Genomic DNA, 15,840 nt, shown 5'->3' with positions numbered 1-15,840 from the left:
ACGATAAAACAGAGCATACCATTTTGCCTTGTACGAGACCTTGGTTAGGCTTCAGTTAGAATACTGTGTCCAGTTTTGGTCGTCTCTTCATGGTAGGTACACTGTAATATAAATCAGGGTCTATGTGCTCGCATGGACTAGTTTCGATCAGATAAAGGGGTCGCAGAAGAATTTTCCAGATTATTTTCCCTAATTGGCCTGAGTCTTTAATTTTTTTTGCCTCTCCCAGGAGCGTACATCACTCTGGGTGGGTGGGGATTGTTTGTCTTCTGATGCATCAGGTATCATAACTATATGGGACAGGCTAGATGGACCAGTGGGTCTTTTCTTGTCTGTCATTTTTGTACATTTGTATCTTGCCAGCACATATAATGAGTGCAAGTATACATAAGGGAGCTGGACGAGTTCCTGAGAGTGGCAAGTATATCTACATGTAGAAGGTAGGTCAGTCATTGGGGGTGTGTCACCCCGTCACTCTGAACACCTGGAACTTGCTTAGTCGCTTTCAGGAGTCAATTTTTTTCCCTAAATTGGCCTAAGGTTTTTTTCTCTGTTTTTTGCCTCTCCAAGGAGGTTGTGTGATTTACATGTTGGTGGGGGAAGAGAACAGAGATAATGATGTGCAGAAGTTACCACAATGGAATCAATCTCATGGACCAGTTGGTCTTCCTGTTCTTTTCCATATGATTTGTATTTTACATGAAATGGAAGACATCTGTTTTGTCACCCTTTTAAATATGGGTACCACATGGTGGACAGCAAAAGAGATATGAAGATTGCTTAAAAGCGACTCGGAAACAGTGCAAAATAGATGTGCATAAGTGGGAACAACTTGCTCAAGATAAGAAAGCATGGCTGATGCTGAATGTAAACGCCAGTGTCACCTGAAAAATCAAGATCCCCAACCTGGTGTATCCAGGATCCGCTGTTCACTCTGTGGAGGCTCATTCCGAGCAGAAATCGGTCTCATCTGCCATCAAAAAAATCACTGCAGAAAATAGGATGATATTTTGAAGGATGAACAAATGAACTTGGAATGTGTACTTGCTATAGGAAACTGGTGGTTAGCATTACTTTGACAGTATTTTCTAAGATGGCCATCTTCTTTCACATTTGCAGCTCAGTCCTCTGCTATTGAGGAGAGTATTCACCATATCGGCTATTGTTTGCTAAAGTGTTCTTGTGGGGTGGGAAGGGGGTTGCCCTTGAGTGCCAATTAGAGCAACCCTATTTTGACACTGCATGTATCAGCACTTCGGGGGCACCATCTATAAATGCAACTTGGTGAGAAATGGAGAAAAATGTGATCCCCTTCCCTTTATTTAATTTATTGCTTTGAATTTATCTTTGTCCAAAAATAAGTGCATACACAATGCCAGCAATAAAGAAAGAATATTTGCTTCACTGCTACAACCCTTTGAACAGCTGCAGCAGTGCTTTAAATATTTTGCTCAGTGGATGTGAGCTCCCACAGACAGTCTGCTGTGTGTGCTGGAGTACGACATGAATATTTAAGAAATGAAAATCCAGAAACTGAATTTTCTGGCAGGAGCAGTCGTGTGCTATGTGTTGGCGAGATGCACTGCAGCAAACCATACCTACTACTAACTCATCAAAACCAGGCTTTTTACAATCGTTTTTTTTTAAATTGCGAAGTAATTGCAGCGCCTCTGCTAAGTAAAATATTAGCCCAGAAAGACTAATGTGCCTTGTGCTCAATGCCTGTAATTCTTGCTCGTGGACTTCACTTATTCCGTGTACTTGCACTGCCTGGTGTGCGAGTACATGTCTATGTAAGAGAGAATTAGAGGACTAAAGGTGCAGAGGATGGTACTGCAATCTGGGCCAATTGGCACTAGCTGCTCCTTTTAAATAGCATATTGCACCTTTGGGGAAGGAATATAAATGTATCCAATTTTAATTTCAAACACTACAGAAAAATTAATTGCTGCAGTAACCATTTATGTGTGCAGGTGAATCCTTATTTTCAGCTGCATCTCTTTGATTCACAAAAGGTTTGAAGGGTTGATAAAGTACATCTGCTAGAGGTCCATCAATGCAAAGCTGCTGCCAAAGCATTGAATGTTTGAAGATATTCCAATGTAGCTGTGTGTAACATCTGGGGAAATACTGACTTGTAAAAAAATCCTTAAAATTCTTTGCTGAGATTTGCTGTTCTCCCCTGAAAGTCCATTAGGTTTATTTCTAGAATTCACACAAGATGATTTAACATTTCTAACAGACTCTGTATAAACATTCCAAAAATCTACCAATGTCATAAATATTAGCCAGCAGAGATGTACAGAACTGGAGGCGGGGTGAGTTATATGAGTCCAATAATTACACTCGATAAATAGTAATGAAGAACATTAGCTGTGGACAGGAGTACTTATGTTGTCATGGAATATCAAATTACCAAAGTAGAATAAAAGTGATTATTATGAAGAGAGGCCAAACCAAGACTAGATGAGTGGGTTCGCTTCTAGAAAGCAGTCATGATTAATGAGAATGGCTGGGTATTCAAAGTACATAACTGTCCTCTCTTACTTTGAATTTGCAGAATCCCCTGATATTTTGAATGTCTTTAGGTAATATGTTGAATTTTTAAGAACTACTGTGATCAAAGTGGAGATGAGTTTTTAAATTTTATATTTTTCTTGTTGAATGGTTTGCCTATAATAAAATTAGTTCTGAACTGTCATTGTGATGGATGTTGTCTGACATCTAGCTTGTGAATGGATTATAAATTGTGTGTTGCCTGCCTGCAAGCGACCTATGTTGCTGTTTGTGCTTGATGCTTTAACTCTCAACCTGCTGAAACAGTGGTTTCACCTTGTTACGTGTTCTTGCTCTTTAAAATATCAAATTATGAAAATAACAAACATTTACAGGCAGCTCATCCAAAATAATTGAGGATGCGATTTGAAAACTTAAAGTTCGATTTCAGATATTCATTGAGACATACAGATGTCACCTTCCTCATTTTAAAGTGTTTCGTTCACAAGCTTTTGTGGCATTTTCATTATTGATTGCTTCGATTCCTGTGGTTTGGCTTCACCTTTCATGGTGCTAACAAACATTTTTCTTAAAATCCTCATATCCCTGATAATTAGTGAACATCAGCTGAGGTTCACAGCAACACACCATATTCGTTTTGCAGTATGAGGTGGTAGTGAGTGATTGGTTACTCATTCTTACTGACCTGAGAGTAATTTTTTGATATTGGTCAGGCTGTCGACAGAGAAACAGTTTGCCCACAGAATAGGAGTGGAAATAATTGGTGAGTCACCCCTGCCAAAGGTATGGGAGTGGATCACATCTCGCTGCTCTTGTCTAACGGTGGTGAGTGGAGAAACAAAAGGTTCCTTCACACCTCCTAGTCTTAGAATTTTCTATTGATGATATATATGGATGAGCGCCCCACATGCTGAATGACATTTCTCTGTCTGCTTTTTAACAGACTTTCACTGGTTTATATTAAATGAATTGACACCTCCACTAAAGCAGTAGAAAATGGAACATCATATGAACTTATTCAGCTCTCATCCCTTTATATCGCCAACAGTAATTGCTAGGTTTTGGTGTCATAAAAATCAAAAAATAGAATAAAAGGATAGATTTGCTGAGTCCTCGTATTTGGTTTTATGCGATCCGCACTCACACAGCATGCCAGGTATCTCGCCATGGGCAAAGACTCGTCCCTTAATACTTTTAAATTCATGGTGTAACTGCACAATCGTGATGAGCAGTGAGATTCTCAGAAATGTCACTCATGAATTGCCTGCTCAGCCTTGCTTGTGAAGCTATCACTGCTGCCCATATTCTCCCTTTCTTTCTATGTAATCTCTGTGAATTCATCTTATGAAATGCTCAAAACAAAAGTGATCTTTAATGATCTTCTGACACACAAAGCAATGCTATCTGGCACATGCAGAGGTAAGGAAGATTGGAATTTAGATCATGGTATATTACAGTACAGAAGGAGGCCATTCAGCCCATTGTGCCTGTGCCGGCTCTTTGAAAGTGCTGTTCAATTATTCCCACTCCCCTACTCTTTCTCCATAGCCTTGTAATTTTTTTCCCTTTAAGTATTTATCCAATTCCCTTTTGAAAGTTATTATTGAATCTGCTTCCACCACCCTTTCAGGCAGTGCATTCCAGATCATTATACCTCGCTGCGTTAAAAAAAAATGTTTCCTCATGTTGCCTCTGGCTCTTTTGCCAATCACCTTAAATCTGTGTCCTCTGGTTACCAACCCTCCTGCCGCTGGAAACAGTTTCTCCTTATTTACTCTTATCAAAACCATTCATGATTTTGAACACCTCTGTCAAATCCCCTCTTAACCTTCTCTGCTCTAAGGAGAACAACCCCAGCTTCTCCAGTCTCTCCACATAACTGAAGTCCTTCATCCCTGACACCATCCTAGTAAATCTCTAAGGCCTTGACATCCTTCCTAAAGTGTGGTGCCAGAATTGAACGCAATACTCCAGCTGAGGCCTAACCAGTGTTTTATAAAGGTTTAGCATAACTTCCTTGCTTTTGTACTCTATGCCTCTATTAATAAAGCCCAGGATCCCATATGTTTTTCTAACAGCCTTCTCAACTTGTCCTGCCACCTTCAAAGATTTGTGTACATACATCCCCAGGTCTCTCTGTTGCTGTACCCTCTTTAAAATTGTACCATTTAGTTTATATTGCCTCTTCTCATTCTTCCTACCAAAATAAATCAATTCACAATTCTCTGCATTAAATTTCATCTGCCATGTGTCTGCCCATTTCACCAGTCCTCTTGAAGCATGTTACTCTCCTCCACATTGTTTACTATGTTTCGGAATTTCACGTCATCTGCAAACTTTGAAATTATACACTGTATACCCAAGTCCAGGACACAGATATATATCAAAAAGAGCAATAGTCCTAATACTGAACCCAGGGGAACACCACTGTATACATCCCTCCAGTCTGAAAAACAACCATTCACCACTACTCTGTTTTCTGTCCCTGAGCCAATTTTGTATCCATGCTACCACTGTCTCTTTAATCCCATGGGCTTTAATTTTGCTTACAAGTCTATTATCTTACTTTTTAAAAATCCTTACAAGTCTATTATCAGGTGCCTTTTGAAAATTCATATTCACAACATCAACTGCACTCCCCTCATCAACCCTCTCCGTTACTTCATCAAAGGACTCAATCAAGTTAGTCAAACACAATTTTCCTTTAACAAATCCTTGCTGACTTTCATTTATTAGCCCATACTTTTCCAAGTGCCAATTAATTTTGTCCCGGCTTATTGTCGCTAGCGACCAATGTTAGGCTGACTGGCCAGTAATCACCGGGTTTATCCCTCTCCCATTTTCTGAACAGGGGTGTAACATTTGCAATCCTCCAGCACTCTGGCACCGTCCCCATATCTAAGGAGGATTGGTAGATTGTGGCCAGAGCCTCTGGAATTTCCACCCTTACTTCCCTCAGTAACCAATTTGCATCCCATCTGGACTGGGTGACTTTTCTACTTTGAGTACTGCCAACCTTTTAAGTACTTCCTCTTTATTTTTATCCTATCCAATATCACCACTACCTCCTCCTTTACTGCTACATTGTAGTATGTTCTTCTCTAGTGAAGACTAGTGCAAGTATTAATTTAGTACCTCAGCCATATCCTCTGCCTCCACAAGGAGATCTCCTTTTTTGTACCTAATCAGCTCCACCCTTCCTTTAACTACCCTTTTACTATTTATATGTTTATGAAGGCCTTTTGGGTTCCCTTTTATGTTAGCTGCTAATCTATTCTCATTCTCTCTCTTTGCTCCTCATTCCACCTTTTTATGTTTCATTGTGATCTCTATATCTTTAGTCACCCAGGGAGCTCTAGCTTTGGATGTTCTTCCTTTCCCCCATGTGGGAATGTGTCTACTCTGTACCCTATCCATCTCCTTCTTGAAGGCCTCCTATTGTTCAATTGCGGTTTTGACTACCAAGTTTTGATTCCAATCCACCTGGGCAAGATCCCTTTTTAATTCACTGAAATTAGCCCTCCTCTAGTTACGTATTTTTACGCTTGTTTGTTCCTTGTCCTTTTCCATAACTATTCTAAACGTAATGACATTGGACCGGAAATTTCTCCGACCGGCGTGGCAAGGCTGTCCACACATCCTGTGGACAAACACCAAGAAAATACTTAACCTCGTGGTCTCCAACGTCCACTTGCTCCCAAAAATCCATTGACCTCAGCCTTGAATATGCTCAAAGACTGAGCATCCACAGCCCTCTTAGGTAGAGAATTCTAAAGATTCACAATCCTCTGAATGAAGAAATTTCTCCTCATCTCGGTCCTAAATGTCCCACCCCTTATCCTGAGACGATGCCCCGTAGTTCTAGACTTTCCAGCTGTGGGAAACAGCTTCTCAGAATCTTTTCTGTTTCAGTGAGATCACCTCTCATTCTTTTAAACTCCATAGAGTATAGGCCCATTCTACTCAATCTCTCCTCATAGGACAACCCTGTCATCCCAGGAATCAATCCAGTGAACCTTTGTTGCACCGCCTCTAAGGCAAGCCTTTCTAATACCTCCTCTTTATCAATTGTTAGCCCACCCCAGGAATCAATCTAGTGAACCTTCGATGCACTGCCTCTAAGGCAAGTATATCCTTCCTTAGGTAAGGAGACCAAAACTGTACGGAATACTCCAGGTGTGGTCTCACCAAAGTCCTGCACAATTGCGGCAAGACTTCCTTACTCTTCTACTCCAACCCCCTTGCAATAAAGGTCAACATACCATTTGCCTTCCTAATTACTTGCTGTACCTGCATGTTAACTTTCTGTGATTCATGTACAAGGACACCAAATCTGTCTGAACACCAACATTTAACGGTTTCTCAACATTTAAGAAAATATTTTGTTTTTCTATTCTTCCCACCAAAGTGAACAACCTCACATTTCTCCACATTATACTCTATCTGCCACCTTGTTGGGTCTGGGGGAAGCACCCCTGCTCCTCCCGGCCCACAAGCTGTGCCTGAAAGGCACCTAGCAGGTGTCTCGGGCCTTCTCCCCTCCTTTCACGAGGTGTAAAAGAGAAGGCCCGGGAATCCCGGCCCACCGGGGTTGAAATTGGAAACGGTGGGAAAATGGAGGCCTGAAGCCTCCTTGAAAGGTTTTAAGGCATGACCCGCCTCCTGGGAGCAGGTTGGTCGCCTGCTCCTTGTCCTGCCCTGGTGAAAACCGGAAATGGGCGGGTTGGGGGCGGGTCTGAAATGGTTGCAATTTTGAATGCCCCGCCCGCAACCTGATTTTCACTGTTAAAATCGTGCCCTTTGTGTCCTCCTCACAACTTGCTTTCCCACCTGGCTTTGTATCAGCAAACTGGGATCCATTACACTCAGATCCTTCATCTGAGTCATTAATATAGATTGTAAATAACTGAGGCCCAAGCACCCCACAAGTAACAGCCTGGCAACCTGAAAATGAATCGTTTATTCCTTATTTCCTTATTTAAAATACTTGAAGTACTCAATATTTTGTGTATTGGACACTTAAAATGAATTTAACTTTACCTGTTCGAGTTTCCTATCGCTTCCAATTCACATCAGGTGAAAGCTGGTGGAAAGGGCCGGAACCTTGAGGTGGGTGCCTTTTTTTGCACAGCTTGTGGGCACGGAGGAGCAGGAGTGCTTCATCCAGGCCCAAGAAGCTCACCTGGCCAACAGGAACCCCTCGATCGGCAGCCCCGCCCCCCCATGGTGGACTCCCACCTACCTCCGACCCTTTACCCGACCTCCAGTGACCTCCAACCTTCTTCTCAGCCCCCCAACCTTCTTCCCAGACCCCAACCTTCTTTCCGAGCCTGCGATCTTCTTCCCAGCCCCCCAAATTCCTCCCTAGCCCATGATCCCTCCCCGCCTCCCTCTGATCTCCAGCTGCGGCCTGCTACCGCAGGCCTTCCTGCCCAACAGCCAGCCAGCCTGTCAACCAGGCTGGCCACTGGGTGCGAAACCCGGAATTGAAATTGACTGGCCTCATTAAGATGTCGCGATCCCGCCCACTTACCCTTCCGGGTTTCGCACTCTAATATCTCTTTCTTCCCCCCCACTCCCTTCCCGACTCGAAGATAACCCCTAGGAGTTCAAATCTCACCCTTGCAAGTTGCGAAATTGAATTCAATAAATCTGGTAGCATACGAAAAAATGAATAAGAAAACTGCTGGATTGTTGTAATTGTTGGGCAATAAAATTCTGCTTTGCTGGTGTGGACCACATCTCAAGATCAAATAAACACTCTTGTTCCTCAGCCCACAAGGAAACTTAAAGGTTTTAAATGAACTTGCTGGGTTTATTTGATGAGGCCAGCACCATGCGCCAACCTTGCGCCTTGAAGTAAAAATAGGATTGGGGTCTGATTAACGTCATCAGATCTCGGCTTTTGAATCTCACTGAGCCCCTTGGCTGCCTGGGGCGAGGGCTTCACCCGCTGCCCGGAACGTGCCAGTTAAAATGCATGGGCTGCATGCACAGCATGGTGTCACGCTGACAATATTTTTATCTCCCACACATCCCGTTCTTGTCGGGCACTAGGGGTTAAAATCGGGGCTTTTGTGTTTCACAAAGCAGTTGTCCCTGAGATGGTCACCAGTCAGCATTGATGAGTCCTATTAATCCGTGCTCCTTTCACTTGCAGCTGTGGTCATATCTACCACTCCCAGTGTCTCCAGAGTAAAGACTGTGGGGTTCAAAACGAAGGACAGACAAGGTGGACCTGCTACAAGTGCAACTCTAGTAATAAAGGAGGAAGGCACAGAGATTTGGGATCAGAAGTTAACAAGGGCAGAACCACTTCCCTGGCACAGGTAAGGTGCTATAGAGCAAGCAGTGTTCCTCGGATACTATCCCCGCCAGCAACCATGCCCCTCCTGTGTACTGTTGCTTAATCATCAGTGAATGGAATCTGTTTTTGACTGTATTTTACTCTTTGCTTTATTATTTGCGCAGCCATGCCATGCAGAGGCTTTACTGAACTAAAAATAAATGCTTTTTATTTATTTGCAGTATTATTACTAAGTTTTCAGTAAAATGGAATGGTAGGGATCTAGAATTTTTATGCTATGTCCACTTGAACCTATGGCAAAGGCATGGACATATTGGGTCACCTACCTCTCTCTCATTTAGGAAACGTGCATTTGTGCATGGTAGGACGGAAGCGTTATGAATGTAAAGAGAGACAAAAAACACGTAAAAGTTGAAAGAAGACATGTTTCCTTCCTGCTGAACTTCATTGCTGCGAGAGCTCCTTTACCCACCCCATCTTTTACACTAACTCCAGTTCTTCCCTGCGTGTTCAGGGACAGACAAACATCCTGAGTCTAGAGCCTGAGCTTATAGTTGGCTCGGCGATTTCGGCTCTGTTAGGAAAGTGAGTTTTGTAATATTATGAACAAAGGCTGCAGTCCTGCGTTTATGCCAAGAATAAGTTCAACATGCAGTCAAACATATGAAGGTTTATTAAAGGTTAAATGAACCAGCATATTCACAGCCAACATCGAGATTACATAAGATGCGGCCATGGCAGAACACGTTACAGCCAGTTGGTCTCAACCCTGCAGATATCACCCTTCATTCCCCCACCTCATATTACTGTGGTCTTGTTTTAAGCTCAGCTAAAAGGCCATTACATCACCTCCTCCATGACCTTCACTCTTGGTTTAACATTAGGTATTATTAGCTCAACGTACCAACGACTTAAAAAGGCTCCACAGCACGATCTGAGGACCTAACATAAACTACCTTATCTATTTACTTGTACAGAAAAGAATAAACATATATATGTATCTGTGAGAAGATTAGAACTATCCAAGGCTATTTTCTATGACGACAGTTGCAGCCTAACAGATTTGTTGATATTCTACAGATATCACCTGCAGGTTTTTTAATTTTAAGATTTTAACTACAGAACTAAAAATGAAAGCAATATTAGTGATTCTTCTGTATAAAATGGACTTTTTAAACTATTTCTCAATCTTAATCTCTAACTGCTCCACTCTTTTGAAACTCAGACTAGCTTTCATCTCTCTTGCCCTAAGCAGCTAAGGTGTAACGAACTGCTGTCATGAGCCTTCTCTTTAAGTTGGAAGAGGTGAATAGCCATAGTGCTTTGGATTTGGCTACTTTATGCAATTCAGAAAATGTAAGGCTATATTCACAACACAATGCTGCATATAAACTTAGAGCGATGGGAACAGAGCATACTACCTCAGAAGCTTCTAAGTGCAGCATATGAAACAGTCTTTCATCATCTAAATTCAGCACAACTGAATTTTGTTTTAAACGTGGTTTGTGTGAGATTGTCACGTGATAGTTCTGTGAAATGGCTGCACTGTTTGAAAATAATCTGTTTGTCTGATGCATTGAGGCTCCTTTCTTATATGGGCACTATGTTCTTAGGTACACCCTTACAAAGGGACAGATTGCATAAGGTTGCACTTTGCCTTGAAGTGCATGTTAGTCAGAAAGAACATGCTGATGTCTTTCCAGGCGAATGACTGATGAGAATTCTTGCAGTGAAACTCCAGAACCTGAAACAGTGACAAAGCTCAGTCACCTTGCCAGGTCCTATCATCCATGATGACAGTCCACTCAAAACAAATTAGTGTTTTTCCTCCTTATTAGGTGCTTATACCTAGAGCAGCTGCTGTCCCCATTACTGAGAAGTAAAATAGGAGGCTTTCTTGTCTTTGTTATTTAGCAGCGCAGCCTTAATGCAACTGGGCCTAAATTGGCTATGATCAAGAGAAAAAAAATCACTGTTGATCAAATTATTAACTTTGTAATGCAATTCAGTCAGGTTAAAAAAAATAAGATTTTAGTTCCTTACAGTCAAGATCACAATCTTGATACAACTTTGACTAAACAAAACAGTACTGTTGCTCGCCTGAAATTATTGTACTTCTATACAGCATTTTGTTTTCAAAGAAATTGTTAAAAGTGTTATAAGTATAAACTAAGCAAAAGATAACCACTCATTCCTCGAGGGATTTTCAACTTTAGCCCAATACAAGTGTGAAGACAGCAGTTTGTCCACGGCCCCTGCCCAAGGCCACAGTCAGGAGGCCAGAACCATTTTCAGCTTCAGCCTCATTTGAATTTTACCGGCAAACTGCAGGCACCAAACGGGTGATCTGCTGCAGCTCACTGGTGCCAGATGGCAGAAAGTCGGGCGGTTTCTGCATAGAGCTGGCCGGCAGGTAGGGCCTGTTGTGGGAAGAAGGCGGAGTGGATCCGGGGGTGCTCGAATAGGCCGGCAGCAGGCTGGAATCTTAAAAAAAAATGTGCTATTCCCTAAGCGTCCTCCAGCAGTCCCTTTAAGGACAGCTGATTAGGCCGCACAACGCCCGGCATAACTGGAACTAACGTGCAGAGCGCTTGCTCCGCTCGTTTGTACATTAAAATTGATATCGGGGTCCTACAACCAGCGTGGGGCCCTGATTTGCATATTTAAACAACATTCTGTCAGCCATGGACGGGCGTGCTGGGTGCCCATTTAAAGGCCTGCCTGAAACGAGCAGCCAGCAATTGAAAATCCTCCCTCCCCTTCATATTTTATGTCTGCCTCTGTGTAAGCCTCTGTACATCTACAGTGCACATTATACAAAAGCTTGCAACCGCTTGCATCTGGTGCCACATGATTTGTGTATGTCTCCATTAGTGTACATGTATGATTCACATTACAAAAGTTTACATCTGTACCATATGATGCTTATGTATCTCTGTGAGATGTTACATATGCTGTAAACCAGGCAAGCTATATTCGTATTATTGCAAGAGGAGTTGAGAGCAGGGCAGTTGGTGATAGGGGACCCGATGTTCATTTGTCTGGAGATTTAGATAGGTGAAGCAGCCATATAAATTCAAAAACAGATTAAAACACAAAGTAGACCAGTGTGATCAAGTAAAGATGTAAAGAATAGCATTAGAGATAAGCTGAAACTGTCAAAATATGCAAAGAATCTGTTAGGCATAATGAGAAGCAAAAGCAGATACACATATTAACTGATGAAAGATTGAATGTAAGGTTGCTGAAAACATCACAACCAATAATAAAGGTTTTTTATAAATGTACATGCAGAAGGCAAAGGATGAAAGAAAGAATGGGACCACAAAAAATGGTAGTAGGAAGTTAGAATTCAAGGAAAAAGAAATAGTAGTTATTAAATAATAACTTCTACTCTACCCTCAATCAAAAAGAGAAGGGGCTAGACTGTTTGCAAATAATGATAGATATGTATGGTAATAAAAATGTCGATGCTCTTTAAATAGACAAAGACCCCAAACTTCTAGGAGTCCTATTCTGCCCCAAACTGCGGGGACAGAGTCATTTGAATATTCGTGGTGGGCGGCCAGTACCTGTAAGGGTGCATTAGAGGCGCCTGTCCTGACAGCAGGCTATGCCACTCTAATGGTGGAACGGAGGCCTGTAAAGGGCCAAAGAGATGAGGCTGAGAATTTTTGAAATGCTTGTTTTGGAGAAAATGCTTCTTTGGCATTCTGGAGTCTTCACTAAGCCCAGAATAGAACTTACACCTGCTCTTAGCAGGTTCTGTTGGGCCTATCAGAAGGCATAGCAGGCAGAATTTCTTAGCTCTATGATGAATGCAGAATAATACATTGTGTGTAACATGGTATAATGCTCTTGTTATAAAACTGTATATGATCTGACGTAGTATGAGCAATGCCGCAGAAGATCTGCTATTTATAAACAACATACATTTCGTGTATTGACACTGTATCTTTAAGTGGTGTTAATGTCATATGCAAATCCATTTACTTGTCAGAGAGATCAGAAGTACACGGGCATCCTTTTTTGTGGCACCCTCAGCGCTCCATTTAATGACTGCTGGTTAGGCCACAAGTAGACCACGTTTTCCTGAACACAGCTGGCCCAGTATCAGTTCATTCAGGGCAGCCCAGTTTTACAAAGGGGGCCCCGAACAGGCGTTAGGGCCCCATTTGCAAAAGGACTAACACCTGTGTCGGACACGGGTGCCGGAGGCCTCTTTTCTGCTTTTACCAATATGGTGGATATGCAAGTCCAGCACATAATGAGCGCACATGCCCCACTCGCCTGATTGGGTGCTTAGGTGTCCGTTTTGGACATGGAAAACGGGTGCGACGCCATCAGATTTCTACACCATGATCTCTGGGTTGCTAGTCCAATACCATAACCACTAACTACATCATTGTACCCTTAAGTCATAATCTAATCTAAATATTCAGATGTCATTTTAAACTCAGATTGGTTTTATAAATATCAGCCCCAAAACCTTTATCATTATTTACACGACTGTAAAAGATATTTTACCGCCTAGTCACAGTAAATTTGTCATTCTTCCTGTAGCTCTCTTTGATGTAACAAAAAATTCAGTCGGGGGGCTTTTTCCTGCTGTTAAGTTTCCAATGAATAGGATCTTGAACAGATGGTTATTCCCTATGGTCTTTGACCTTGTAGGCTAGCTGGCTGACTACAGCTGCAACATACAATTTCAGCACAAAAGTGTCTTATAAACACCCCCTTCTAGCCCTGGCACATACAAAATAAACCACATATCCCAAACAATAGGGAAGAAATTGAACCTTATTGCACCCGTTTTAGGGGCATAAAAGGGTGCACTAGGGACAATTTCAAGGACCAACATCCTGCACCCCAAGAACGCCAATACTGGGTCGGGCCATTTTTCAGGCTTCCCTGGCGGTTGTCTGAAACAAGCAATAAGCCCCTTACATGGGTAAATGAGGGGACCGAACATCTGTTTTAGGCCCCCTTGCAGATCTTAGAGTGGAACAGGCACTGCACCATCTCCGCTCAGGCTTCTTCATCAACCATGAACAATCAGTAATTTTTTTAAATAAAAATTTGGTTTTGGAGCTAGGAAGAGCAGGAATGCTCCCCCCCCCCCCCCGACTCCAGAGTTCTCCCGATCAGCCCCTCCCCTGTTGCCTCACCACCGCTTTCGATAAGATATCATCCACAGGCACCTTGTCCAAATAATGTAAATGAGGCACGAGGCCCAATTTCGGGCCAGCCTCAGGCCTCCCGGTTCGGGCATGGGCTAACAGCATACCACTGGTTATATGCCCGAAAACAGGCCATAACCAATTTTTGCCCCAGTACCTTTAACTGCATAAAATACTGAGAAAAACAATTTTTGTTTTATTTTAATTTTTTTTTGCCACATGCTCCTCACAATTCTGATTTATAAACTTAAATATTATGTTATGTTGTTTTGTAAATGGTATTGTCATGGCAAATTTTGATCTAAGTGAGGAAGAAAATGTTGGCCAAAAACAGTTTGAAAAATTTGTTCAGCAATTTGTTTCAACTTGTGGCAGTTTCTGGTTCCTGTTAAGTAATTTTCAAGTTTTATGAATGCATGCTGGATGTAAGGCTCATAATTATATAGATATTACTCATCCTCCAATGGTGTGCGCATGGGATGTCAAGACCAAGTGCAGTATTTAGGTCAAGCAGGGTTTGAGGGCAGGGGGATGAGGCAGATGGGAGGAGGGGATACTGGGAGAGGGGAAGGTGGAGGGAGAGGGAAAAGGAAACAGGAAAGGGGATAGAGGTTGGGTGAGAGTGGAGGACAGGGAGGGGATGAGGGTGGCGGAATTTTTCAGGGGGGCAGGAAACTGCCCCAACTGAATTCTGAACTCTCCGAACACATTTAAACAGTAGCATGTCTTCCGTGTAAGGTTATTGCAGCATCTTGCTGGGCTGAATCTGGAGCAAAAATCCACACAAATTTAGCACACAATTGGAGCATTTAGTACCGTTTAACTAAATTACTCCAGGCTTCCACTGCATTCACTGAAATATCAGGCTTCCGCAATTATAAATAATTCTTCACAACCCTTCAGGTGAGCTGGAAATGAAGAAGCAAAATGCATTGTAATAGCTGGAAACATGTGTCGTCCTCTTAGACCTGTACGGTGAGTAAGTGCCCCTGAGCCAGGGCTAAAGAAGGTCACAAAGCAAGCCAGGGATGGAAGAATCATCGCCTGTGCAGAGATCCTGATCCCAGCAGAACACCTATTAATATTTCAGAGCAGGCCCTAAAATGTATGACTCCGGGAGTCTGTGCTTCGCATTATCCCATCTGTGGCCCTGAGGCATTGCCAGGGCTGGAGATACCATTTGTACTGAGCAGACAGGGAGTGAGCTACAATGGTGCTGTTGCCTTCTGTGTATCGAGCATGTGCACTGCCAGCCTTAGAGCAGCTGTGCCCAGCTGCTGACATTACTGAAGGCTAATATCCACTCTGGCTATTGTTATCCTCAGCAGTATTCATTGATGAACCAGAATTAAAATGGCGGCACAACATCAGGAAAGCATGCATTCTCATCTGATTGATCACTATCTTTAAGTGCCTGTCCTAGAGTACATTAAGAGTCATATGGGGGGAAGGTGACCTTTGTGTATTAGATGTAGAAAAAACATGAAGCCTTTCTTTTTAAACATGTTTATGATTTCCCTACACCTACTGCTCAGAGGAGATTGTTCCCCCATGGTTAGGAAGAATCAGATGCCTAAAAGTGGGCCACCAGCCCAAACAAACATCCTTTTTATAGATTTTGTCAGTGAGTGGTTGGCAACGAGTAACAAAAAGATATAATTTAAATGAGCGCTTCAGATGACATCATTACCCAAAAGGCAAAGCTGGAATGGTTTATTTTCTGCCAATTGTTTTTGTTAATAATATAATAATGATCTCAATAAAATGATAGTGTTGCTAATATCAGTTGTAAGTGACGTTGAAATGACCTTCATTAAAGATGCTGTTGTGGTGTTA

General features: G+C 42.3%; 1 protein-coding gene across 2 annotated transcripts in view; it reads left to right on the top strand.

The window, feature by feature from the left end:
• vps8 (VPS8 subunit of CORVET complex) overlaps positions 1–15,840 on the top strand; it is a 624,186-nt gene that overhangs the window by 425,195 nt on the left and 183,151 nt on the right. For both annotated transcript variants that reach the window (XM_067987929.1, XM_067987930.1), the window contains exon 43: positions 8,678–8,846. In XM_067987929.1, the coding sequence (XP_067844030.1) occupies positions 8,678–8,846 (169 nt within the window). The remainder of the gene's footprint in view (positions 1–8,677; positions 8,847–15,840) is intronic.

This window comes from Heptranchias perlo, chromosome 7, assembly GCF_035084215.1.
Source record: "Heptranchias perlo isolate sHepPer1 chromosome 7, sHepPer1.hap1, whole genome shotgun sequence".
NCBI classification, from domain to species: domain Eukaryota; kingdom Metazoa; phylum Chordata; class Chondrichthyes; order Hexanchiformes; family Hexanchidae; genus Heptranchias; species Heptranchias perlo.
The sequence above is the reverse complement of the archived record's forward strand: the minus strand, read 5'-3'. Positions and strand labels throughout refer to the sequence as shown.